The sequence below is a fragment of the Prenolepis imparis genome, unplaced genomic scaffold (assembly GCF_030444845.1).
Source record: "Prenolepis imparis isolate NDT839.2.m4 unplaced genomic scaffold, iyPreImpa1.0 SCAF_13, whole genome shotgun sequence".
Taxonomy (NCBI): Eukaryota; Metazoa; Arthropoda; class Insecta; order Hymenoptera; family Formicidae; genus Prenolepis; species Prenolepis imparis.
Window position 1 is genome coordinate 9,665,912 of NW_028141171.1, and position 27,390 is coordinate 9,693,301.

At 43.2% G+C, this 27,390-nt stretch overlaps 2 protein-coding genes across 2 annotated transcripts in view; one reads left to right on the top strand and one right to left on the bottom strand.

The window, feature by feature from the left end:
* LOC145944888 (uncharacterized) overlaps positions 1-14,232 on the bottom strand; it is a 106,151-nt gene extending 91,919 nt beyond the window's left edge. Inside the window, exon 1 of the mRNA XM_083053539.1 lies at positions 14,208-14,232. The gene's annotated coding sequence lies outside the window, so the exon portion shown is untranslated. The remainder of the gene's footprint in view (positions 1-14,207) is intronic.
* Ed (hemicentin protein echinoid) lies at positions 983-26,166 on the top strand. The gene is made up of 7 exons (XM_083053537.1): positions 983-2,065; positions 21,382-22,840; positions 23,264-24,492; positions 24,812-24,980; positions 25,111-25,289; positions 25,442-25,717; positions 26,012-26,166. The coding sequence occupies exons 1-7, from the start codon at positions 1,996-1,998 to the stop codon at positions 26,164-26,166; spliced, it is 3,537 nt and encodes a 1,178-aa protein (XP_082909663.1). The 5' UTR covers positions 983-1,995.
* Positions 26,167-27,390: the final 1,224 nt, after the last annotated feature.

Below are 27,390 nucleotides of genomic sequence, written 5' to 3' on the forward strand. Positions count from 1 at the left end.
ATAATTTTATACTGCACGAAGCACCAGTATTATTTTAAGAAAAAAATGGCTTAATTCTAGGAATAGATGATCAAAATGATTATAACCGCTTCACTTTGACATGTCTAATTGTAGATTTACTTTTTTTCCATTTTCGAAATATATAGTCATGTAATCTTAGAATCGCCAATCTTAGAAATCAGCAATCTCTTAAAAAAGCACGTTTTGTCTCGTAAAAAAACGTAAGCATTGATATACATATATAAGGACCTTATAAAAATTTACCGCCTTCATTAAATTCGTTGTTTCAAGAGAGCAAAACGTAATGCACCCTCTTCACATAACCAGAATGCACTATTACCAGCGAGTTGAAGTAGTTCCTAGTGTCGTCCAAGTACTTTACTTACGATATATATATCTCAAGAGGGACCATATATGCAGCAGGGACCATATTTCGAGACTTAGCCTTATTTAAAGCTATTTCATGCCATAATGAAAATACGACATGCTGAATACATTAAATAACAATAGAAACTTCTTCATGATACGCTCCGGAATATTATTCAGATATATATTATTTAACGCTATCGGGGAAAATGGTGACCGTGATGAAATTTATATTAAAAATTGCAATTTCTCGTCAAGAATTTTACCTGGGAATTATGAATCATCGAATTTGTCCTTCATTCGCGCACTCGTCCGTTGACTTCTCCCGTCTTTCTCCGCTATTTTCGCACCGTACAAAGGAGCATTTCGCGATTTCGTCCGATTGAGAAACCCTGCAGTAAGCGAGTTCTCTCACGGACGAGCCTCGAGTTAGCGCCTCTTGCACCTGCAGACGTGCATCCGGCTCTGGCCGGTTACCACCACCGTCTTCGTCATCGTCATCGTCATCGTCGTCGCTGCCACCACCACCACCATCGCCACCACCGCCACCACCACCGCCGTCGCTGCTACGATCGGTTGTAGTATGAACGCGGCACACTATGCGTGGCGGTTCAAATGGGTCGTGGTAGGGAAGAGAACTGAGAGTGGGGGCAGCAAAGGCGCGATGAGATCACAGGCTCAGTTGCCGTGCGACTGTCGAGGGACGCACTGGCGGTGTCGACGAACGTGCGACAGTTTTGGTTTTCGCGCCAGACTTGCTTTTCGCCGAAGGCTCTTTCATCTGTCTATCCTCGGGGGAAAAGGGAGCTCGACCGGTTTTACTCCGTCGTGTATTGTCTCATTGTACAACGGTGGTGATCTCCCGTGACGGGAGTAAAAAAAAAAAAAGAAATACTACAGTTTCCGAGTTGTATCTCTCTCCGCGTTCGAGACGAGGAGGAGAGGAGAATCTCGATTTAAATCTCCGACCGCAGGAAACCATTAATACCGTCAGGTGCACGCGGTTCACACGTACGTTTATGCACATACGTTCGCCGCCTCGTGCGGGAATGGGGTTTCAGTCTCATCTTCGTGCGCGAGTTTAAAACGCGATGATCGCGCGCGGATCGAAGCGCGTCGTCGTTTCCGCCTGATGTCTTCGTCAGGTCGCAGTGTCATCGTCGCTGACGTAAGGCCGCCGGCGAGTATCTGCCCGAGAACGACCGACAGATCCGGACGGTAGCGACCGACGACGACGACGAAGATCGAGAGAAGTGAGAGGTGGTGAACCCAAAGTCGATCGAAGGTCGAATTTTGCGAAACGAGTGCGATGAAGAATGGTGGAGCGAGGAGCGTCTCTCTCGCCGCCGACGCTTTAGTAGTGCAGTGAATGTCATTCGGATATGCGCGCGTGTTGTGTCACGATCTCCTGTGAGAATATAAATAAATAATAAATACGCACACCGCGAGAGATAAATTACACTGACGATGCGTATATTATTCGATTGCCACCTTCGGTGAGAGTTTCGGAATACAGGGAGGAATTTCGCATAACGACGACGACGACGAGGACCAGCGGACGAGGATCTCTCCGCGAGTGTGAAATTACTCTCTCTCTCCGTCTCCGTATAAACTCCATCTCCTGTAATCATGGATAGAAAGCCGAGGATCAACCGCCGCACGCAGATCGCGATAATGAACCTATTGCTGCTCTGCACCGGTGAGTATACTCTAGGTCCTTGTTACCGCGTACTCCTAACGAACGTTGGACGCTATGATTAAAAACTAATTCCGTCGAAACGCAGGATGGTAGTTAATTAATGAACGATTCACGAACCGGGGTGAGATAGACAGGGGGGTGAATCGGTCGGCCGCCTCTGCCGAGGTATAAATATCGAATAAATTGATAATTCTGCAGGGTATATACGATGCAACACGCTTCGCGGGAGGACGAGAGAGAGGAGATGTCGAGGAATTGAAACCGGATTTGCGCGTATGTCTTGCGTGGGTTGCAGATTGCAACATGCCCGGTGCGTTGTAATATCGAGAAGGGGAATGTTGAAACGTCCGATGTGCATTGCTGCATCGGAGATGCTGCATCTCTTATTCATGCCTTGTTTCTTCGAATATTCTTTCGCGATCCGAGTATAGTATTTTTCTCTAAATAAAGTCTTTTAACTTTTGTTACATATTATGTATTAAATAGGTCGAATAATATGTCAATAGTCGACGGGTTCATATCGAAGTACGTCGACACTTCCTCGCTCAAGCTGCGGCAGATATCGAGAACGTTTCTGTCTCCATTGGAACGACTAGCATCAATTCTAGTCGTACGATCGCTGGAAATAAAACAAGATGACAGGAGTACCAAAGAGAGAGAGAATAGATTAGACGTATATAAAAATCGTAAGCAAAGTAGTATAAAGTTACTATATATAGTATGTCTGACATTGCTACTCGTTCGTCAAGGAGGCTATGCGGAAGAAATATGTTGGAACAGCTGTGAATCGATTAGAAAATGTATGGCAGACAATAGAAATGTCAAGACGAAAGTTCGTTCTTTTCGAAGTTTCTCCACTATCTTTTTATACGGCGTCGTGATATAGCTGGTTAAATTGACATAAGAGAGATTCCGCAGATGCGGTGGCTGCAGGCGATATTTTAAAAATACTTCATCTGCCGCACAAGCGATTCTTCATTCTAAAGATCAAACTAGGAGATGAAAGAAAGACTTTCATTTATTACGAGTTCTCGGATATTTCGCCCATTCCATCAGGTGAAAAAGTACATAATGCGAAGACGAGTCACGGATGCGTGATCGCGCGTCGAACCGATCTTACAAAGAGCAGCTTCATGGAAGACTGCTTCGAAAATACCGCCAAGCAGCACAATTATGACCGTGTTCACTCTGTCAAGAATGATCTGATGCGACCAAGAATAATGATAATAATGCCGCTTTAACAACGAAATTAAAGTTTTATAAATAACATAAGCATAATCATGTCATTAAAATACAAAGAGAATGTTGCAAAGTTGTTGGAAGAAAGATATATACTCTGTGCGATACTTTCTATCTGTCTTTCTTCGTCATTTTTTTTATTTTCTTTTTCTTTTTTTTCTGAATTTATATTCCTTGGGAATATATAAATACAAATTTGCGCAATTTCGACCCGATTAAATGTCCTCGTGCTGATAAATCTTTCGAATATTACTCTTTATCGATATTACATCTTGATGCGAAATGGCATGTTAATGTTGCATCGATGTTCTTAACTCTCAGACGAGCTTCTTCCTCTCTTGGGATCTTTAAGCTGCTCTCTCAGTCAGTTTCACTTTATTCATATTCAAATATACATGAAAGCCGCAAAATGTATCGCGACATCAAATGCGTGCCTGATGTGTTGTATGTGTGTACTAAACCTTTGAATAAAATACTTAAAAATTCAAACAATGTATCAGAAGAGAAATGGCGTAACTTGTAAACTCTCAAAGTCATATTTAAAAATTATGGATGGTAACCGTGATACGAGGGACGGACGAGGGAAGTTTACTCGCGGATACGATGTTTGCGGGTGCCAGAAATGCAGATGCACAGCCATCGGTACAAGATGATGATAGTGCACCGATAGCGTCACGGATCGGTCCTTTGTGGCATGTCGAACCGCGCGGCAATCTAAACAGCCGCCAGTTCCCGCGTCAATCCCTCGGTGAACGGCGGTTCGCAAAGAGAGGAAGGGTGGATCGGGGGATGTAGAAAGAAGGGGAGGAGAAGAGAGAGGGAAGATTTGCATACGCGCAAGGTTTGCTTGCACACGCTTGCAACCGCGTACCTCATCCGCGATTTTTCTTCTTTCGGTGAATCGAAATGACCGCGGGCTAAGACTCGCGAACTGCAAAGGTCGAAATTAAAGTTGCTTTTGCCGCGAACGCTCGATTCACGCTCGGACGCACACGGGACTTTAATTGGGAGAGCGTAATTAGGTGAGAGGGCGCGTTGCAGTTACGAGCCGATTATGTTGCGCGTATAGATCGAGGGATGGTGGTGGCTTTTTCCCTTCTCTTTCCCTTTCTCTTTATCTCTCTCGAATCGACTCGTCGCGGTTCGCAGTTTGGAAAATCGCATCGGCGCCGCCGCATTAACGACGCCGCGTTTTCTAATCGTCGTTACCCACGAACGACCGCTTCCCACGAAGATCCGCGGCGATTCGTGGCAAATGTTATCGCTCCGCGGAATTATCGGAAAGTAATTAATCGCTAATCGGTCGGGGAGGTAGCCGGGGATTGGAAATCGCGATGTTCCTTCTTAACAACGATGATACATTTAATTGCGGGGAAAAACGTTGCGTTTCGAGTGCGTTTATCGGCGCGTATCTCGCGAGAGATACAATAGATTTAATCGCCACGGTCGCACGCAGTAGGTTGATTTATGTAGCAATTTGTATCTTGGAGATAAAATGTGAGATGCTGTAAAAAAAAAGCGCCGGTATAATTTATCTCGATAAATGTCTCGCAGAGTGTGTTATATCAGTTAATTAAGAGAAAAAAAGGAAGAGCTCCGAAAACGGTATTTGGTTACAGGGTAGTCATTTACAAGAAGATCGGTGGATATTTAGGTACGGGCGACAATCGTTCATTTAAAGTAAAGTGGCACGAGTAATCGATCGACGTCTTTGCGGCAGCTCTAATAAATTTCCCGCCCTTATTGCCGCTGTTTTTCCTCCGAGAGCCGAGTGCTTCTAAGCTGTCTGTCCACTCGATAAATTTCGACGACGCTTCCTGCAGGGGCGCGTTAAAGAAATGCAAGTTGCAACGCAGGTGCGAAAGCGCCGTTACCTCTCTCCGTCGTTGCATTACGAAAAGAAGATTACGAGCGCGACGCGGTGTTAATGGCACACAGGAGGGCGCCGACACATACCTCTTCTCCTCTTGCGCGAAACATGAACGATTAAAGGCTTTCGTAAACGACCCCCCTTATTTCTTGTCGTCGCGCAGAAATATAACCCGGAGTTATGCGCCCCTCGGATCCAAAATTATTTGCTTTCCATGTATAGCAATTATACAAAGTATCGTCCCTTTATTGCTTTATCCATCTTCATTTCCACCTATATCTCGACACGAATATGAAAATACCCGCGAGATATAATTTTTAGATTTCACTTTAATGGAATTTTAATTTGAATGAAAATCAGAAGAAACATTCAACTGTGAATAGAAAAAGATTACTTCTATAATCAAACTGTTGCAATTTCGCCCGAGGAGATTTAATAATTGTTATAAAGATTCCTCTATAATTCGTATAAATTTGTTTATAATATGAAGATAAATAATCTTATTCAATCAGGATTGAACCATCGCGAGTAAAGTTGCGGTGAAAAGAAGGTGCAAAACCGGAGACTGTATCATTACTCGCGTTTCGGGATTACTCGAATTTTCGGTATTCTGTGCCCGTTTTCACATTACTGCAGTTCTCCATTCCGTGCGTATCCGCGCTTCCTTACCGATTCCGCCGCGGGTCAAATATTTCCGTTGCAGCACGTTTGCTGCACCGATATAGCCCGGCCCGGAGCCGTTCTATTCCTTGAAAAGCGGAGAAACGGTCGAGGAATTAATTCTTTATATTACCGGACTGAGAGAGAGAAAGAGGAGATGCACACACACACACACAGGAAACGAAATGGATGCCGGAACGAGAGCGCATTTGTCGGAGGTAAACGCGCACGCACGTAGGGAGCATTATTTTGTTCGCGCTATATGTATATATGTATGTATACGTTTTCCCGGTTGTGCTGTGTGATGCGAAATAAAAAATTACCGACCCATTTTTTCAAATTATTTCGCACCTCGCTATCGTGCTTCGATGGCCGGGGGGGGGGGGGGCAGTCCGATGACCGGGGGGCAACGTATGTCAGTTTTCCCAACTTTCACCGTATGTTTCATATATACGGGATCGTATCGCAAAGGTCGAATACCACGATGTATCGAATAGTAGGTATATATCAATATATATAGATGTTACGGGAGTATATGTGAGAGAAAGAAGCAGCGGGCTTTTTGTCAAACAATGTGTGCATATATGTGTGCCGAGTGCTTCAGAGATCTCTCGCGTTTCTCTGCGTAATATACGCATATGTTTAAAAAGATTGAATATTAAATATCTTTTGTCGCGCAATTTCACATTTTTCCCGCGTTGCATAAAACGAGAAAGCACAAATATTTGTTGAAATATAATTGCTCTGTTTTATAAAGTTTTTTAAATGTAATTTAAAAAAGTATTTCTCTCTGATTATATATTTTTTAATTTTTCTCTGATATATATTTTTTATTTATAAAATTCTCTCCATTTTCTCTCTTTCGCTTCCTCTCTTTTAATTAAAATACCAACAAAAAATATTTTTAAGATAAGAAATCCCAACGTCATCGAAATGGCTCATGGCATTCCATGATTGATAGAAAGCAGGCGACTTCCTATGACATTCTATATGCCTTGCTTTGTACTACCATCCGGCCCGATAGCTCGTCGATCTTGAAAACCGATGAGTGTATTGGTATATGATCGTGTTTGAAATCAAAAGAAAAAGAGAGAGAGAGGAAAATCGAGAGGGCAACGTTTGATCGGACATGCTTCTTTCGCTGCAGCGGATTCGCGTTTTTCGCATGTGCGTTATGACTGCGATTCTCGCCGTCATATTGCACGGACGTATACATACGAGGGCCAATATTCACGCGGTGCAAGAATGCCTACGGCGATGATATTCGACACGGTGAAATAAGGTTCGGTTGCGCTGGCCGCGCGCGAGAGGCGACGTATTGTTATTGCTACGCCGCGCCGCAGACATTAACGCGTTTCGCTTTGTTATGTCCTACCCACGGGCGCTGTTGGGCGTGTATATATGTACAGGGTGTCGCAAAAGCAGAGACAGATATGTCAATAGGGCATAGAGATTAGATCGACGGGATTATAACGTCGAAATGCCGCTAATTTCCAAATTATAAGATTGAAAATTAAAGGATTTTTTAAATAAATTTAATTATAAATAACTAAAAGGACTCGATAAAAAATAAATAAATTTTCTATACTCTGATAAATAAATAGATAACGATAGTATGTGTTAGATGAATCAGTTTCGATTTAATTTTGTTCCGACAGAAAAAAACAAAGTAATTTGACGCTGATTATCACATATGGAAATATTAAAAATTGATTTGGTGAAATAATTATACTATATTTTTCTTGGGTCACGAGATCAGCTATCGATCCATGTTGAAAATTAGAAAATCGATTGTAAAATTTTAACAAAAAAATTAATTCCAATTAATCTAAAATTCATGCTATACACATATACAAATAACACAATATATATATTTTGTGGTCCCTTTCAGATTATACCAATTTTTCGTTAACAATAGCTCTCTCCTATAATGCATATAACACATATGTAATATAATATAGTTTTAATTTTCCATATTCTACGCTATCATATCAAATCATTCCATGTCGTATAACACGATGCTTTTGAATATTTCAGCGACATTAATACTTCACGTTTCTATAATTATTTTACATCCGTTTTATAATCGGCACGAAATACAATAATTCAAATAATAGTTCAAATTAATCGCATATTCACTCATATTTAGAAAATTGAAATATTAGGGACAGAGAGGGACAATTAGAGAATATAAGAGCGCGTAGAAAATAATGCATGCGTGTGTATCTTACTACAATGTTTCGAAAGATATTTAGATTACGAATAGTTCCCTTTAAGTGGCCGTTTAACGTCGCTAGGGGCGAAACCCTTCACGTTTATTACTACGGGAAGGAAGTTAGATGGTGCACGAACGTACGAGAGAACATGTTTGTTAATACCGCAGAGGCAACACCTCTGAAGAACCGTGCATTATGCCGGTGCTGAGCCCGAATCGGCACTAGTCACGTAAAGTTTCACCCATGCAGTTCCTCCCGTCGCGGTCTCACGTCCGAACAAGTAGCAAATGCAAACCCAGATCTTGCGCGAACCGAGTTTTCTAAATAACTAAAATCCATTAGCGGCGGCATATGCGTGCCTCTGTCGACGTGATGCGGGGGCGAAAACGCGCAACGAGAGAGAGAGAGAACCGCGCGGAGGCCCGAGGTATTATCGGAGTTTACCTTATATAAAGACAAGACACAGTCGTAGAAAATTCTCCATATATTTTCCACCCGAAGAAACACCTAAAGGCGGCGGTCACATTACACCAAGATAACAAGGAGATCGCACGAGAGAGACTAGGCTCTGGAATATAAAATCCGCGAAGAGAAAATTTCGATATTCTTTATGCCTTTATTTATTCTATCATTCCTCTGTACGCGGGTATACCGGCATTTTAAATAAAAGCACATACACGCGATAAAGAGAAGTGTTATCGAGAGCGTTCTCCATAAAATCGCCTCGCGATTATAGTTTATAACCTTCCGTGTTCCATTAACGATTAATGCAAAAATAATTAACGTAAATTTTACCTCAAGCTTTTTCGAAATGTACGTACATCGGTTGCCTGTAAAATTTCACGCGCACTCTATTATGATTGACAAATGTCCGTGTCAGTCTAAAAAAAATCCTTGTCAAGCGTATCGCGATACCTTTTCGAAACGTCAAACGATCTCCGAGACAAGTACACGATTTGAGAAACGCTGGCACGAACGCGTACAAATGACGATTTCTGCCAGCGACGTCGATAACATCGACGGTGAATAACATGCCTTTAGGTATTTACTATGCGCAATGTGCCGACGTTTGTTCGTTTGTGCTCGTTTCGCAGCTCTTTGGCCTCGCATTAGAGGCCGATCGGCACGTTTCGCGATTAATACTACAGGATGTTGCGACACACGCATCCTGCATCGCGTGTCACGTATTGCATTCGTGGTAGCGACAATTGTTATATTTACTCTTGTTATTATTATTTTTTTTCCAACTAGAAGAATAAATGAATAATATCTCAACATAATACATATTATATTTTTTCCGATAAAAATATTGTGCGAATAAAATATATATGCATTCGAGTGATTATATGATGAGTATCGTTGAAAGTACAGAATATCGATATAAGCTTTCCTACTTTGACATGTACAGGCAAAGTTTACAAAAGAAGCCTGACTTAAAATCCAATTAAGATCCATCGCGTCTTAATCTTTTTATACTCCTATATGATGGGAAAATTAAAACTTTTACGCCAAACTTTTATTTTTCTACTAACTCCTAATGTTCACGGTAGAACAAGTGAAAAATGTAACTTTTCACATAGCACATATACACGCAATATATATATGTATATATATATATGTATATATATATATGTATACACATAATATACACATAATATAATATATATAATATATATCATGCAATATCTAGCAGCTCGCGAGATTAACCCTAATCGTTAACGATCCTCTCGTATCGGTCGTGGTCGGTCCAATACCGTGGCGAACTAATTTATAGATGACCGCATAAACCGCCGAAATGTAAGGATTCGGCAATGGCGACGAATAGTATTAATCCGCAGCGGATTCGCGCCGCGATAATACACACACATATACGTATCAGAACCCGACATTAATCCGTCGCGTGCCGCATGCGACATCTCGCATGAAAAAAAAAGTACATATATATATACGTAGGTGTATATATGTATATCGCGTGTGCATTCATTACCGGGTATATTAATGCAAAAAAATTGCCGTGCCCGGCCCGGGCAATCGCTTATCGTCCCGTGCGTACGTAAACGAGCTTAAACCCAAGCAGCGTAATCGCTGATCGCGATCGCACGAGAGAGACCGCTCGACTTTCCTCGCCTCGCGATTACGCTCGTTGCTGCCAGACTCGCCACGATTTATCGCCGGTGTATCAGTACCGACAAAACCATCGCGCGTTAATGAGGTTTACAGAACTCGGCGTGTTACGTAAGAGACCAATTTTAATTTCGATAACGGGGAATCTTGGTATTTTCCTTTACACATATATCGGAATAACGAAGCTCTTTCTCTCTGCAGCATTTTATCGAGTTATGAGCAATTAAATGTAGAGATTTTCCGGGACACGATTAAATTGCGAAACGTTCGACGAAATTTCACGGAATATCTCTTTGATGCTATAGGTATATATATTTGTCATCGATATTGTATGAACACGTGAATTTTATAAATATCTTGGAGATCAATACCAACAATATTCTGGGGCGATAAATTATTTTGTTCATATATATACATATATATATGTATATCATAGAAATCACTGGAAAACTATAATCACTGTTATTAATTTGTATTACCGCATATTACTGTTGGGAATTATTATCTAATAGCCAGACATTATGGAATTAGCGTGCATATTTTTGGTTAGCGGTTTACACGGTCCCCTCGCCTTTTCCCGCCCCAAATATCCGATAATGATTTAATGCAATTAAATGCGACGAGCAAACTGCGCAACGCGATTACGATTTTGTGTGACAGATTCATGAGCGATAATTTTCTAGACCGCGTGCGTGAGTAGCGTGTGTATTAGGCGAAGGTCGCACACCAATTGTGTAATTTTTCATTTTGATCGCGGCCGATAACGCTAATTTGTTTTCCCCGGGTTTACTTACTTGCACACGTGTGTGTGCTTTTTATATTGCCGCCTATTGCTCTCGTTTATATTCAAATATATTCCGATACATCTGACATTTGAAATATTGGAAAGTGTTCGACGGTCCCCCAAATTATCGCCGTCGTCGATCATATATTTGCGCATCTCGTGACGTCGCGTCGTCCTCGAGAGTCGGCCTGCAAAGGCGAGAGAATAATCTTCCTAGCGGAAAATTCATCGGTGCCTCGCTCAACGACGGCTTCCATCGGTGCGGGAAATAACTAGGAGAATTTCGAGTAACTTTGCTACACACTGCGAAGCAGGCGCCTGAAATTTCGGTGCGAATATGGTTTTCATCGAGAGAGAATTCCTGTATGCATATGGCAAATAAGATGAAACGTACAAAGTAATCATTCTAAGAGATTTCTCCGAGTATTTATGTTACATTAATTATGTTATAGAAACTATTCTGAATTTACTGCAATAGAGTTGTGTAATTTTATATATACATATATACACACACACGTAGGGCATACATAAAGTTCGTATCTTTGTCTATAAAGAAAAGAATGAAGTGATTAAAACTGCACATTTATTAGGTTTTTTTTCTACATATGAATCTTGCAGAGTTTCACATTTTCCCAACGATGCGAGATCTGTTAGATACACTGAGAGAATTTTCTCTTAGAATTTACCCTAAAAATCATGTTAATCGTGGGACAATATGGTATAGAAAGAATTTTATGAGAATTTCTCTGATTAATATTTATCACAATAAAACTATCATAATAAAATATAAAACATGTTTGATTAATTTTATTAAACTGCATAGTAAGAGAAAATTCTCTGTGTATAATTATTGTAAAATTTGTGATAGTCTTTTAAAAAATTTATTACAATTTTATTAAAAATTAATGACATTTATAAAAATTAATTTTATAAATTAATAAACTTTATAAATTTTATTAATTTTTAATAAAATTTTAAAAACATTTTTCGATTTTAAATAACATTTTTCGATTTTTACAATGATTGTATCCGACAGATGTTGCATTGCTGGCAAAAATTTCTAACTTTGCAAGATTCATATGTAGAAAAAAAAAGACTAATAAATATGCACAGTTTGAACTACTTTATTCTTTTCCTTGTAAGCAAAGGTACGAACTTTATGAATGTTCCACGTATATAATCCATTAAAGTTGATACAAAAACAACTTGATTTAAATCTTTTTATTTTTATATGTTCGTTGATAAAAATATGAAAACAAATTCAAAATATGAAAGAAACATTTCTGCCGACTTTAGAAGAGCGACTCTTTCGCGTTGTTGCAATGTAAGCTCACATTTAAAACCGTAAAGTGATGAAACATCTTTTCTCACTTTAGAAGAGACATGTATGTAGATTACGTCGATCGCACAGCGCAACCGAGAGACGTGACAGTCGCGCCGACATCTGGCAAGGAGAAGGCGTCTTTGTCTGCGCGAGTAACGGGAGAACCGACAGCGAGTGGGTGAGTGGAGTGAGTAAGGAGCGGACGTAGTACCTCACGGCACTCATCTTGTGCCCATCGTCGTCTTTCCCTCCCGATCTTTTGTCCGCCGAATCGTAAATCTGTCCGTAAAACGGCACCTCGACCATACATCACGAGGAAGCGGCCGCGAAACCGCGCTTCCTTATTAACGTTGGTGCGATGAGCTCGCGGCCAAAGAGAGAGCCGCGTCTTCATATTTCGTTTGAGTACGTTTCTTTTTTTTTTTCTTTCGCATTGCGCTTAATTGGCCCGCGGCTTCGCCACGAAGCACGAAGTACTCTTGACGCAATGCGACCGACGCGACGGCGCGGCGGCAACGTTTCCCGAATGCGCGGCTTTCGTGCATCCCCCGGAGTTGAAAGACAGCGCCCGCGGTTTGCCCCTTCGTCTATTACTCGCGTGATTTACTGCAACCCAACTGCTGCGGGGCTGCTGCAGGTCTGCATCGGAGGCTGGCTGATGCCGTTTCGCGGGCTCCCAGATGCGGCGGCGCCATTGAAGGGATAAATTTACAAAGGGTCCGAAGTAGGTGTGTATGTGTGTGCGGGTACAAAATTCGATGGTTAATTCCATTTTACTCTGTCAGATAAAATTAAAACATTCGAAAACGAAATTTTAGCTTTATATATAGATTACATTTTACATAGGTCAATCGATATATACATATATATCGAGCATCTAAAAAAATATTCATCAGACCGTCAACGTTTATATAATTATTGAGTTTGGAAAATGTGCAAACACTTAATTGCAATGGTTACGCTGGGATGACGCTATAAAATCATTAATTTTTTCGGTGCAATCGTTCTCATTTCGTCGAATAACGTTTAATTCCCATTGGATTTTTTTTTACATCTTTTTTTCGGGTGATTTTCGATTGCCTGGTACGGCAACTCCCGAAACGTAGGAAACGTTTCAACAGTTGCCCACGGTTTTAACCGCGCGACAGTAAATCACAGTAGGATTGTGCTCGAAATACGATACCACGTGGCATTCCTTCGACAACGTGTTGAATTACATTTCCTACGCGACGCAAGCAAATTTTGGAAGCGAAACGGTTTCCGTTAACAAGGAAAAAAGCATTCCCTAACATCGATCGGATAAACTGTTAAATATTTCAATAAATGGACTGTTAATATTAATTTTTGCAAAATATATATTTAAAGCAATCCAATAGAGTATTAAAAATGTACGTAATTAAATTTTTAATTAGCTCCAAACAAATTATATAACAATTTGTATTATATAATTTTATATACGGAGAAAAGTTCAAGGTAAAATATAAAGACAGGTAATTGTGAAATAAGTAATTTATAACGTAATCTTGTTTTTATAAGGAACACATAACAAAAGTCTGTGTGCACAGACTCCTCCGAGTCGGAAAAGATATAAAGTATAACGCGAGCTCCCCTTTCTCTCTCTCAATCGCATTGTGCTTTAAGTTAAATACGCGAAAGATATTAAACTCTCCTCGTTCCTTTTTCGTTACTGGCTAGCTGGGATAACGCTCGTAAGATCGCTGTAAGTCACGTAAACGTCCGTTATCTGAAGTTGTATCTGCGCGTTCTTGTAGATCGCTTCCTTTATCGCCTGCCACGAGATAATGATTTCTACAACTTTTTCGCGCGGTACGTCCGAGTAACACGTCGCAGAAATTGCCCTTCGCGTCGAAAATTGCTCTGTCCAGAGCTTATCACGATCGATGCTGACGAGCGCTTTTACTTACGCCAATTGGCTAATCCCGTGTCCTCTTAATATTGCACAAAGTGTCGCCGAGAATATCGAGCCGCGCTACCTTAAAATGGCGCAATGTATCTTGAAAATTCATACTCCGTTGGCGCCAACACTAGTGAGACGTTCATGTTACACACAGGACTGGTATATGAGTCACTTGAACTTTGTGCGGCTTGGCTTCAAACTAACGCGCGTACTGTATGTTTCTCTCGAGATTAATCCCGAAATTTAAAGTTCGACTGAAAATTATACTATTCCACCTTGGCGAAAATTGTTCGAGGAAAAGAAAAAAAATCTAAAGAAAGAAAAAGAAATTAATTCCGTTCTCTCCGAATATAGGGTGAACTTTGAAACAAGAGAGACATAATCCGAACAATCTCTATCGTATTCTTTCACAGTGCGCACTTTCGTAACTATATAAATTTAAAATCTGTCCCATAATTCTCTCTTTTCTGTCTCATCAACGTTCTTTCCCGGAACGCGGAAAGCAATTTTCTTAAAGGAGAATTGCCGGGGATTTCCGAAAAAAACTTATTACGTACGCAGCATTGTATGTCGCCATGTCTTGCATTATGCAGTATTAACAGTTTCGCAATTGGCGCACGCCGTAGTAAGTGTGTGTGTGTGTGTGTGTCGTGCGTGTGTACGATCGAACACCTACGAGAGATCGGTACGATTGTTACCTGCATGACTAAGCCGTATTTACGCAAGTCCGTATTGCGCGAAACCTCGTTATGCCACTCTCTGTACAGGGTGTCTCGAATCAAGAATATTTACTTTTTTGAAGACAGAGTCCCGCGATAACATTTCAGAGTGATGACTTAAGTGGTGTACGACGAGCGCTCAATTAAAATGATATCTCATATGCACACGTGGATAAAAATAGTACAACTATCATTTTTATCATTCGCAATCGTGTCTGGTTTCACGAACATATGATCGCTCGTTACGCGCCACATGTATATACAATATGTATATGCACGTATATGTTCGCATAAAGTTACGGGTGAAGAACGACACGTCGCGTTCATCTCGTGGCAAAGCCGCCGCTTGTCGAAACGTCACAGGAATTATTCGTTATGCGTTATCCCTTGTCTTAATTACTCTGGTTCTCTCTCGGGTGATATACGCGGCCGGCTTTGTTCATTTGTGCCGGCTCACGCAGCCGTAAATATCGATTATACGGGATATAGCTTTGCGTCTATCGGGCCATTAATTTGTCGAAAGTTTGTTATCCGCCGCCGTCGAGCGTCACGCGCCGCGCGTAAATTGTTTGCAATACTCCTCGAATTCTGTGTCGCGCAGAATCTGCGCCGCGGTTACGCGAACTGACGCATCGTGGCATGTGCTCTGTCGCTCCCGCTCTACCAACAACTGAACTAATAGAGAATGATTCGTTATAATATCGCTTGCGATCGCTTTGAATCGATAAATTCGAGGCGCGTATTTTATTAATCAACGACAGCAACATGATTAAAAAGAAAGTATCGATGCTTCCTTTCTCTCTCTCTCTTTATTCGATCAACATTACTTTATTAATACCACTTACAGTGATACTAGAATCTTTCCATCAGAGCGATATTACTTGATGTATGTATTCGATACACCCGGCAATATCGAGATGATATGTATCTTTGCATAGTGACTGCGACGTAAAGCGCAACTCTTGTGCATTCACCATAATGCACGTGCGCGTGAAATGTTGATAATAGTGGTACAGATAGCAGTGGCGTATGGTGAGCAAGATATATGTATACGTGTATATATTCGTAGGAGTATGAACGTCTACATTCGCAGAAGTATATATGCTGGTCGGTCATACTTTCGGCGAGAGCAAGACGAGCTTGCCATTTATGCGAATCGAGGCGCAACATGCGACTGTTCCTCGTGGTTGAACATTCGTCACGGGAGAAAGTTTCGACGAAGGAAACGCTTTCGAGCACAGAGAGGGAGGGATCTTAATTTAAATCCGTCATCGCGCAATTGACAATAAAGCGGAAAGCCATAGAGTAAAACTACAAAGGGATGATAACGAGAAAGGCGATTCCGCAGAGACGGAATGAAGAGAGGTGAGACGGGGAAGAGACGGAAGGAAAAGGGGAAAGGGACTCGTGACAATAAGATATATTATATATAGGGGTTGGGGCGCCGAGGTTCTCCATCCACCCCCTTTTCTCGCGGCACGCATAATCGCGGCATAAGCAGAAACCTCGCTCGAGTACATCAGGATGTACCTCTAGGTCCTATCCTCCCGTTTTACGTTTCAACCGCAGACGTCGATAGATTCGGGATTTTAAAGGGATCAAGGAGATTTATAAGAATATGGAAAATTCGCGAAATTTTCACGATTCGAAATTAAACGCTTCTGAAACTCACGACGAGATTGTCCAGCTATCAAAAGTCCAAAAGTCTGATACTGAGAATAGCCAGATATAATATTTTATTTCGATAGATTTTCAACGCGAGATTTAATCATCGAGGTATTTAATATTGCTGCCATAAGTGATAGACGTTTATCGAATTTCTGCTATAAGAGAATAACGATTGGAAAATCGATAACCGTGACTGTGTGAGAAGTAACGCCGCTATGCTTTAAGCGTCCTCGCGTTCTACTTATTAGACTTATTTATTATTATTTCTTTCACAATAGAGATTAATGTGTGTATGCCTCCTTTTTTTTTTAAACGACCATATCTTGTCGCGAAAATTCGATCGCGCACGCAACGCGTACCGCACGCAAAGAACCAAGCGCATACTTTCAACGAAACTTGGTTAGAAATGGATTTAAGCAAAAGTAAGAGTCTCTCTTTGAAGGAAATGTAGAACAGAGCGGAATAATCTAGCGCGGAAAGTTGATTTTGCCAAGCAACGTAATACGTAATTCACTCGCTCGCGGAGCAACATAACGATTTAAAGTCGCTCTGAAAGCGCCTTACGACGACAAATTGTAGCAACACTTGCGATCGACGAAACGCTCTCTCGAAGAGAGAGAGAGAAAGAGAAGCGAAGAAATATGCAACGATCATAAAGGGATAATTTCCCGGGAAGCTCTGGCAAAGCATCAATATGGAAAGGAACGAAAAAGCAGTTTTGCCATCTGGATTGTCGCGCAAAAAAGTCACGTTTTTTTCACAAACACACGAGATCCATTATATATTTATATCAGTTTGAAGGCGTTTTTGCCTATAGATATTTTTAGGCCGTATTTAGATCGAATTTTCGAAAGAACAACGTTATATACCCGATAAATGATTAAATTTCGCAAAAACTTTCTCTTGATCTTTCGCGTATTCCATCCAACTTTGTGGATTTTTCTTCTCTCCGGCTCTCGTAACTTTGTAAAACTCACGGAAAAATTGCCGATATCGTTAAATGGGTTTAACGTTAGCTCAGCGAGATCAATGCTGTTCCAGTAATAATCCATCATCGGTAAATAATTACAAATATAGGGCGTTCCGTTTCAAAAATAGATTCCAATTAAAGCTGCAATACTGTAATATTTCGCGCGAATATAATAACGTCGGACAATGATAATATTTCTCTACTATAGAGAATTACAAATATGATTTCTCACTTTCTCTTATAATATTGTAATTCAATATATCACATAGCGAAATAGCTAGAATCTTATTTTCAGATGTTTTTGCAAAGAACAGAGAGATCTAAAAGGATTATTTTATATACCTTGGTCCATTTCGAAAATACCTGGTCCTCCGCGAGAGTTTTGGCGAAATCTACCTTCGTCTAAAAATCGCAAGCTGCTAGAACTTATTCACGTGTAATGTAATATCGTAATGGCGCATTCTCGGAGAAGCCACGAATCGGGACCTTTAAAAGGATGAACGTCAGCCGCGAGTCGCGGGAGGGGGAAGAGAAAAAGAGGAAGTTCCTGTCGTGAAAACGGAGCGAGGAGATTGCAGAAGGAAAATAATAGGACAATGCGCGCATCGCGCGAACGAGAACGGATATATACGATCGAGTTCGTCGATTCTCGATGTAGTATCAGCTGACGAGCAGAGAGATAGGTGGACGGATGAACGAACGTACGAACAATCAAACGCGCGATCGTAGACGAATAAATCGAAAAGGGGGTAGCCGAGATAAACGTTGCTGTCGAAATTCAAGCGAGGGAGAAAAAGAGAGGAACACGAGGTGCAAGATGCGTCCCGAACATTTCCAAACAAAATGGCGCAGGAGGACGAGCCTCAATAGCGTTGACAAGTCGAGTCGACCGGCGGTTTTACCGTTACGTGACCCAATGACGAGAGAAATACGTGGCCGCTTCCATCGTTCGTCGGTGCCTCGTAACCGATAGTAGTACGGTATATAACGCGAATGTGTAAATGGAATCGTTCACCGTGTACGAGAAAGTTCCACTTCACACCTTAGAAGCCGTGAGGTCAAACGTTTATTTCATTCGAATTCATTAGAGAGAGAGTTTCCGATGGATATATATTTCTTTCTCCAAAGATTTGTCGAGAATTTCAATACTCATTAAATATCCTTCTTCAGTATCCTGTTCAATTATTCATTATTCGCAGGAATCTGCGTTTCTTCGCGTATCCGCTGTTCGTTAAACTCGATATATATAATGCTGAAAATATATTATAATGCCTCTCTTTAACACCCATTTTCCCATTTCCCCATTTCTTTCTTCGTATTTTATTAGCACCGGAGTATTGAACGTATACCGGTATTCTTATTCACGATAAACCTGAAAATTCCAGCTCTGAATAGGTAAGCGAGTGGCAGGGCAGAACAAGTCCGAGATAGACAGACATACAGACGAACTCAAGTGGTTCATAGGGTTCCCATTTGAATATACGAAACCATGACAAGACGTACGCTTGCAACGTACGTCATGAGCTTCATTGTTGAATATCACGAGTCTCTGTGGGAGACTCAAGTCGAACAGACAGTATTCGCTATTCCCGCATTTGTAACTTCTCTGCGTGGATGTCTTTTTTATATCGTCATCGTGACTACTACGATTTAGATCGAGCATTTAGTTAACTTTGGTTAACGTTAGCCAACGACAGTGGAGTCCTAAACCATAAATATTCGCGATATTTGTGGTCACGACACTGCGGGGGAACTATTAGTTTTCAACGTCACCGCGCTGTGATATTCGATTTTCACACAGTGATTTGTGTCGACATTCGATATTACGTTACGATAGTGAAAAGCCACGATGCTGTGTCATACGACTATCGATTTTCATAATAGTGAAAACATCGTCCTTTAAAGAATGTACGAAAATTATTCGGCTAGAAGCCGAAACGTTTATTAATACTATAATTTGATATTTGATATACTAAAAATACATATATCGCGAATCTCTTCTCGCGTCTATATCTCTTGTCGATTAATTTAAAGACTATTTCTCTTTAAACCGTAGACAGATCAGTCTGAAAGGGAAGGAGATATATGCGTATAAAATTATCTAGCTTAAATTGGCGCTGTGTGTGAGATCATTGGATCATTAAATATTCGTTGAAACGGTCTCTCCGGGAATTGAAATAATTATAACCGGACTCATCAACGATATATATTATTGGAATATCTATTTCATTTTACGTTAGCCTGTTCTCACTGTCGATCACTGTTATAGATTTTTTAATAATTAAAACCGAACTCTATACGCGCGTCTCTCTTCATTTGCGTGAAGAATTACCGAAATTTTATACCATTTATATTTACTAAACAAATGTACGATACGCTGGAGAGGAATGGGTGGGAATGACGTGTTGTTTCCACGGTTGGTTGCAAAACGCACAAACAGCGTGGGAGAATGCAGAGGTTTTTTTTTGTTTCTTTTGTAAAGATGGAACAAACAAACTTTTAAACCGTGAATACTTTATGTACATACACGAAACAAACGTTACTTTAAACCATAAGAGACATATAATAAAAATATGTATTTTTAAACACGCATTTATAAATGTGGAAAATTTTTCTCATCGGTTATCATTTTTATATTGTGTCACTTTTGACCTTCTATTGCAAACTTTTTGCGCGTGTATAACACATATTGGTTATCGTGCATAACAGATTTGTACGTAATAGATTTTTTTTATGAAACATTCGGAATTTTGTAAAAAAAAAAGAAAAAAAAACAGAAACGAGCTCGTAAAATGTTTGTTGTCGACGCACAATGGTGTTACAATGGTGTTTCCCTCTGTATAAACACATGTAGAACATGTAGAATATTAAAGTTGAACGCATGCCGTGATGGAATAATTATTACGCGTTATTTATTTGAGTTACACGCACAATTTTCTCAACCTTTCTCTTCTTCTTCTCTCGTTCCTGTCTTTTAAATTAACCTTTATAGCCGTCATCCTTCGCGCTTTTAATTGGATAGCTCACGACGAAAACACGAGCGAGAGGGTAAACCAATTTCTCTTGCAGTATGCGAGCCGTTCCGGATATTCTCTAACGGTATCCCGCGCTGCTGCCGTAAAAGAGACAGGAATTCACGCAGCAGAGCGAGCTGTAGCCGGGCGACGAACCGTTTTCGCGTGTTCATTATTTCGTAAATGCGACACGGTGCGAACATCCGACGCTTTTCGCGTCGCCAAATCGCGTTATTCCTTCCCACTTGCTTCAATCATGCCCGGGCGACAATCGGCATTGTCATCAAGCTGCTGCGAAAACGGCGCGCCGCGCGGACTCGGCGTTAATTGCGCAAAAGGCGAGAGTCGGTTGAACCTGAAACTAGGTTGACAGCCGACAGGTAATTTGTATCGCATTAACGCGCTCCCAACGCATTATACTACTACTACTACTACCCGCACCGCGAATTTATATTCCCGTATCTTAATGGAAAACACGTGTATGTGCAAAAGTGTAAAGTGCGGCCAGAAGAGACCGATCGATCCTCGTCCATCGCTCTTGCGGTCGATTTGCTCATCGGGTCACCGGGTTATCGGGTTACCGAGGCGCCGATCGATCGTTCGTTAACGTTGTTACCGCGCAAATGTAGCCATAATGTATAATCTGAAAAATATTAAAAGACCATGTACCTATTTTTTCCTTTTTTTTTCTTTAATGGAGAAGAGAAAAATTCGTATTGTAAAAATATTCGTGAAAAACTTTAGTTCGATGATATTCGATCTTTGCAAGAGTCTATGATTTAACGAGCTTGATTTTTCTCTTGTTTTCAGCGCCCATCCATGCACGCGTCGACGAGACGCAGATGGACACGCACGAGGGCTCGACGGTGCAGCTGCAGTGCCGATTTCCGCCACCACGAGAGAACGTCACGTGCTTCTGGCTGACCCATACGAACAACAACCTCGACAACGCGGCGATCGAGAATCGCTCGCTGTCGCCGAACTACAAGGTGTTCATGAATCTGGAGGAGGGACGCTACGATCTGCAGATCAGGAACGTGTCCTACGAGCGCGACAACGGCAAGTACGAGTGCAGGGTAAAGGTCAGCAGCACCGGCATCGATCTTCACAGAAAGTACATCACCCTGACGGTGCTGAGGGCACCGGGACCGCCGTCGATATCGCCTACTTCCGCGCCAGCTACGGAGGGTCAGCGGCTCGAGCTTCAGTGTAACACATACGGCGGCAGTCCCGAGCCGGAAGTGAGATGGTACCGCGGTAACAGCACCATACCACTGCACACCGGTAAAACCCTGATGGTGGAACCTACGCGAGAGGACGACCGCGCGATCTTCCGGTGCGTCGTGAGAAATCGGGCGATGCGCGAAGGCGAAACCTTGGACGCCTCGGTGACGCTAGACGTCAACTATTTCCCGCGCGTGACCGTCGGCCCGGAGAACCCGCTCAAGGTCGAGGTGAACGGCACCGCGACTCTCAAGTGCCACGTGGACGCGAAGCCGATGGTCGGCATGGTCCGCTGGTGGCGGGACGGCAGTTTCATCGCTACCAATTTCAAGCATGTGATACCCAAGGTGACGCTGCAGGATGTCGGCACGTACACCTGCCAGGCGGACAACGGGCTCGGCAAGCGTACCGACGCCTCCCTTGTCCTCGACGTGCTCTATCCACCCACAGTGACGATCGAGGGCGATACCTTTCGAGTGGCCGACGTAGAGGACACGGTGACCGTCCACTGCAACGTGTCCGCTAATCCGACTCCGTCGGTGGTTGAGTGGCTGCGAGACGGTCGGCCGGAATTCAGGCAGTCGAACCGGATTTTGCGATTGACCCGAATCACGGCGGAGCACGCCGGTAATTACACGTGTCGCGCGGTGAACACGATCCATCCCACCGGTGGCGAACGCAGGAATCATTCGGCACATTCCACCGTCACCATTCGAGTGCGACACAAGCCTGGCCCAGCCAGAGTCACTCCGGACTCACCGGTCGCCGTCGAGGGCTCCCGGGTGATACTCACGTGCATGGCCAGCCCGGCCGGCTACCCTGAACCGCAGTACAAGTGGTGGAAGGAGGGCGAAGGCGGCACGATCCTGATGCCGACCCCGTCCGGTCCGAAATACGAGATCGACTCGGTGCACCTCGGCAGCGAGGGCACTTACAAATGCCACGCGATCAACGAAATCGGTATCGGCGAAGCTGCATCGGTGAACCTCACTGTTCATCAGCCGCCGAAGATACTCACTAAACTACAGCCTCATGTCACGAGAAAGTAAGTAGTAATGCGCGCGAATTTCTATTTATAAAAAATGACATAGTTATGTCTAAGTAGTTTCTTTTTTTATCGGATTTTTATCGGAAAATTGTTAAAATTCATATTTTTGGATACGTATATTTATATCGCATTTTACACGTTTTATTCTATATTTGGCGCGACGGAAAATAACAATTATATATCTATAAGTATAATCAATTTTTTTGTAAGACTGCATGGTCTTCTTCAGCTATTTGACGTGTAATTCTCCGGTTGTTTTAAAATGCGTTCGTGTAATTATAGAAGTCTACGGACTTTACGTTTGCTTTCTTCTACGCTTTTCTTTTGTGAGGTATACGCCGCTCGGGGAATGAAATAGCTGCGGGTAAAACAAGATATATGTTCTGTTCTAATAATGTAACGTCTTTTTGCTTATCGCAGAGTCGGCGAGTCGTCGTTTCAAGTATCCTGCGTAGCGCAGGGCAAGCCGCGGCCTAGCGTGCGCTGGCTGAAGGACGATCAAGAATTAACGGCCGACGAGAGGCTCTACAAAGTAATTACGACGGCGTCGGAGGGCCACGGTAGCGTAATAACCGTAAATTCCACGTTGAGCTTTTTGGGTCACGCTCGTCCGCAGACCGACGAAATCGTGGCGGGCGATCGCGGCAAGTACACCTGCGTCTTCATGAACGAGGTGAAGAAAGTCGAGTCCACGATGATGCTCAAGGTGGAGCACGAGCCGATAGTGCTCCATCAACACGGCAAGGTGGCCTACAATCTCCGAGAAACCGCCGAGGTGGCCTGCAAAGTACAAGCGTGGCCGAAGCCCGAGTTCCAGTGGAGCTTCGGTACCAACGCCGCGACTCTTCAGGGCTCCTCCAGCGACGGTCATTACGAGATCACCACCACGAGCGACAACTATGACGTGTACACATCCGTCCTGAGAATGACCAATATCCGCGAATCTGATTACGGCGATTATACCTGTCGCGCTGCCAATGCTCAAGGTAGCGTCACGTCTACCATCAGATTGCAGCCGAAGGGTGCGCCGGAAAGACCAACTAACATCACGGCCATGGAAATGGGACCTACATACGTTGCTCTTTTATGGCAACTGGGTTTCGACGGCGGCCTTCCTATCACCAAGTATTTTGTTTCGTACAGAAGAGTGGCCGGTGGTGACGAGATAGTTGCGCCGGATTGCGCACCTCCTCGTGGACCGGCCGGCCAATGGCTCGAGCTCGATTGTCGACGATCGAATCCGTGTAACGTGACCAATCTAGAGCAACATCAGACTTATACCTTCAAGGTAAAGGTCTACAACACCAAAAATCATTCCGATTATTCCGATGAAGTGACCGCCACCACGGCGGTGGCGAAGATACCTACGCCGCTGCGAGTGAGCTTCGATCCGGAGAGCGGCACACTCGCTATTAACGTAGGTGCCACGTGCCTGGCATTGGTGGCGTCTATCGAGAAGTTCGACGGAGGCTCCGATAGTTCGTGGAGAATCGTCGACGAGTGGCCTCTCGAAGTTCTCGGGAGTGCGCCCACTCAAAGGGAAGGAATATTGGACGATCCCGAAGCAGCAGATTCGGAACCTCGTCTCAGAGTTCGACTCTGCCTCAAAGCGGATCGGCAGAAGTGTGGCGAGTACGCGGAAGCCGAAAGTAAGTTTAATTATGAAAAGTAATGTGATTATAGAATTACAGAATTAGTTATAGTCAATTGAAAATAATGTTATATTTGTGCGTTTGCGAAATAAGAATCTTATCACCTTAGAATTTTAAAAAAGCATGAGATTTTTACTGATAAGAAAATTGAATTTTAATTACTTTTAATGTGAATATTTCCTTTATTAATTATTTATTTTCTGCAATTTTAAAATAATGTGAAATTTTAAGTAATTTGGGACAAATTAATTTTAGCGATTGTACGTTTGCCAACGACTTTCTTGGATTCAAGCAATTTTCTGATTCTTTTTCGCAGTTGGACCATCTTACATCGCGCAAGCCGGTGCACTCGCAACGCCAACTTTAATCGCGCTGATAGTGAGCGGAGCAGTTTTTCTACTCTTTGCAGCATTATTGCTGTTGTTCTGTCGGTGCCGGCGAAAACACGCGACGAAGGCGAAAGATTACGAAATGGACTCGAACGCGTAAGTTTTCATCTCGCACAAAGCTATCTCTCGTTATGAACGAAGAATGCTAGACGTAAGCTAAACGACGTGTTGCTTCGCACATGACTTGAATAAAAGAAGGCAGCTCATCTGTTCTTTATTTTTCCAGCGTTCGCCCGAGTCTCGTGGCAGGTAACGGGCAACAAACGCAACCACCGCCGCCCTACTATGCCGAGAATAAAGCGCTGGAGCATAGCTTGGATCATGCCTTAGCTCTGGAAGATTCGAAGACTCCCGCTTACTCGCAGTCGGGATATGGTTATCATCAACCTAATCATAACATCAACGGTAAACGTCACATATAAAAAAAGGATTTTTCTCTTTAACGATTGTGTCGCGTGCGCGCGTTGTATCTCAATAAAAATTCTCGAAAAATATCTATACTAATTCTCGAAAAATATCTAGTTCGTGTTATATGATCTTTTTCCGATTTTTCACAGGCGTGAATATGGGCTACATGGATAACAGTTATTCGAATTCCAACAACGGTGGTTCTGTGAACTCGCAGGATTCCATATGGCAGATGAAGTCCGCGGCGGCAAATGGCGTTAATCAGCCCTACGATCTTGCCGGATATGGCACTACGGAATCCGATTACCCCACGCATCCTCATTATCTACCGCAACGGGAGAATTACAGAGAGAGCCATAATCTGAGCCGACAGCAGTTCTGTGCGGAGCCCTTTGCCACCGTTGTCAAGTCTCAGAAACACGTTGGTCAGTATTAGCCTTACGATCGTTTCACGTGACTTCCCTCGTCCGGCGCTAGCTTCTAATGACAGTCCCTATATTACCGGTGTGCGTGTTGGGCTGCAGCGTTATAGATTATATCGTACGTTACATCGATCTTCCGCGGCTATGCTACATTGTTCGGCGATACCTTCTCCGTTCTCGGAGAGGCTTGTTTCGAGCCCTTCCGCTTCCCCCTGTTCTATCGACCCTTACCACCGACTTCCGCAGCCTTGCAATTCCGCTCGTTTTCATATTAATCGTTCGCTTCATTTTCGACAGATTCACCTTACGATGTGTCGGGATTACCGTATCAAGAGAATTACGATGAAGATACGAAGCCGCCGCAACAAGTCAGCCTCTCGTACGACGAGAGTCTGGAATCAGGCTACTCCACGCCGAACAGGCGTAGAATCATCAGAGAAATAATCGTTTGAGACCTGCCTACCGGCTCACGAGCCGGAAACACGCGTACCACCTGGCTATAGCAGCAAGCCCCCTGTCATACGGTGACGCAGCATCACCCGCATCTCTATCATCACCATCGACATCGTCATTGTATGGAGATAGTCCTTGAGAATCCTTCCGTGCCGCCGTCGGCGAGGACACCCGCCGCACCGTCAATCGCGACGTCGGCTACAGCAACAACGACGTCGCAACTGGGTCTTCCGATGCGTCATTTTCCGCAACGCGCGGCTTACGATGTAAGTTTAGGACGTGGTCCATCGTTGTTGCCCGCGGAAGATTACTACGCGAGAAATCGACACGGACTGACGTCATACTGCGATCTGGACGGCGTGTCGGCACCGGTGACAGTCCGACGGATTGATAAGTCTGGATTATTGGAGATCGCGGAGACGGATCCTGTGACATGTCCGCGTCCTTGCGTGCTCACTGGTGCGGAGGACGTCGCCGCACGCACTGTGCCATTACGGGTCGATCGTTCGGGACTGTTAGAAGCGGTTCCCGAAGCTGTCGATCAATTGGAAGAGAACTACAATGGCAATACAACAACGACGCTCGACGAGGCCGCGGCTTTGCCACAAGGAGAAACGTTAAAAGTGGATGCTGACGTGAATCCTCACGTGTTCGAGGGAGGTTGTCTGCTGGAACGGCCGTCTTCCTTGGAGGGGCAAGCCTGCCCGGACGAAGTCGACACGAAGGGCCATTCTATGAATACCAAGGCGCTAACCGGAAGTCCGCGAACTCAATTCGATGCTTCCAAAGCCACGGAGAGGCTATCGCACTTGCCGTTCTCACCCAGTCTTTCTTTGCGACTTCCTTTCCGGAACGACCCTTCGAGGACATCTCCACTGATAGGCCGTAGCGCGGACTCAGCCCGATCGCGTAATCAGAAGTCTCCAGAATGTGCCGCGAAGTATACTTCCGCTTCCAGGAAACTCGCAAATTCGTCGGAGAGTCCGATTACGCGAGAACGATCGCAAGTAGGATGTTCTAAGGATAACAACGATCCAACTCAATCAAATGTCTTGAAAGAGTCAACAGTCGACACGAGCGAAACTCGTCGCGAGTCGCTATTCGCGAAAGGAAGCGCGGAACAAGAGGACGATCCACCGGGAGAGGAAAGAGCCGAGGCGGAAGGATGCGAGCATACGACCGTCGAGAGTCTCGAACAGGACGAGGTATCGTTCAAAGGGTCC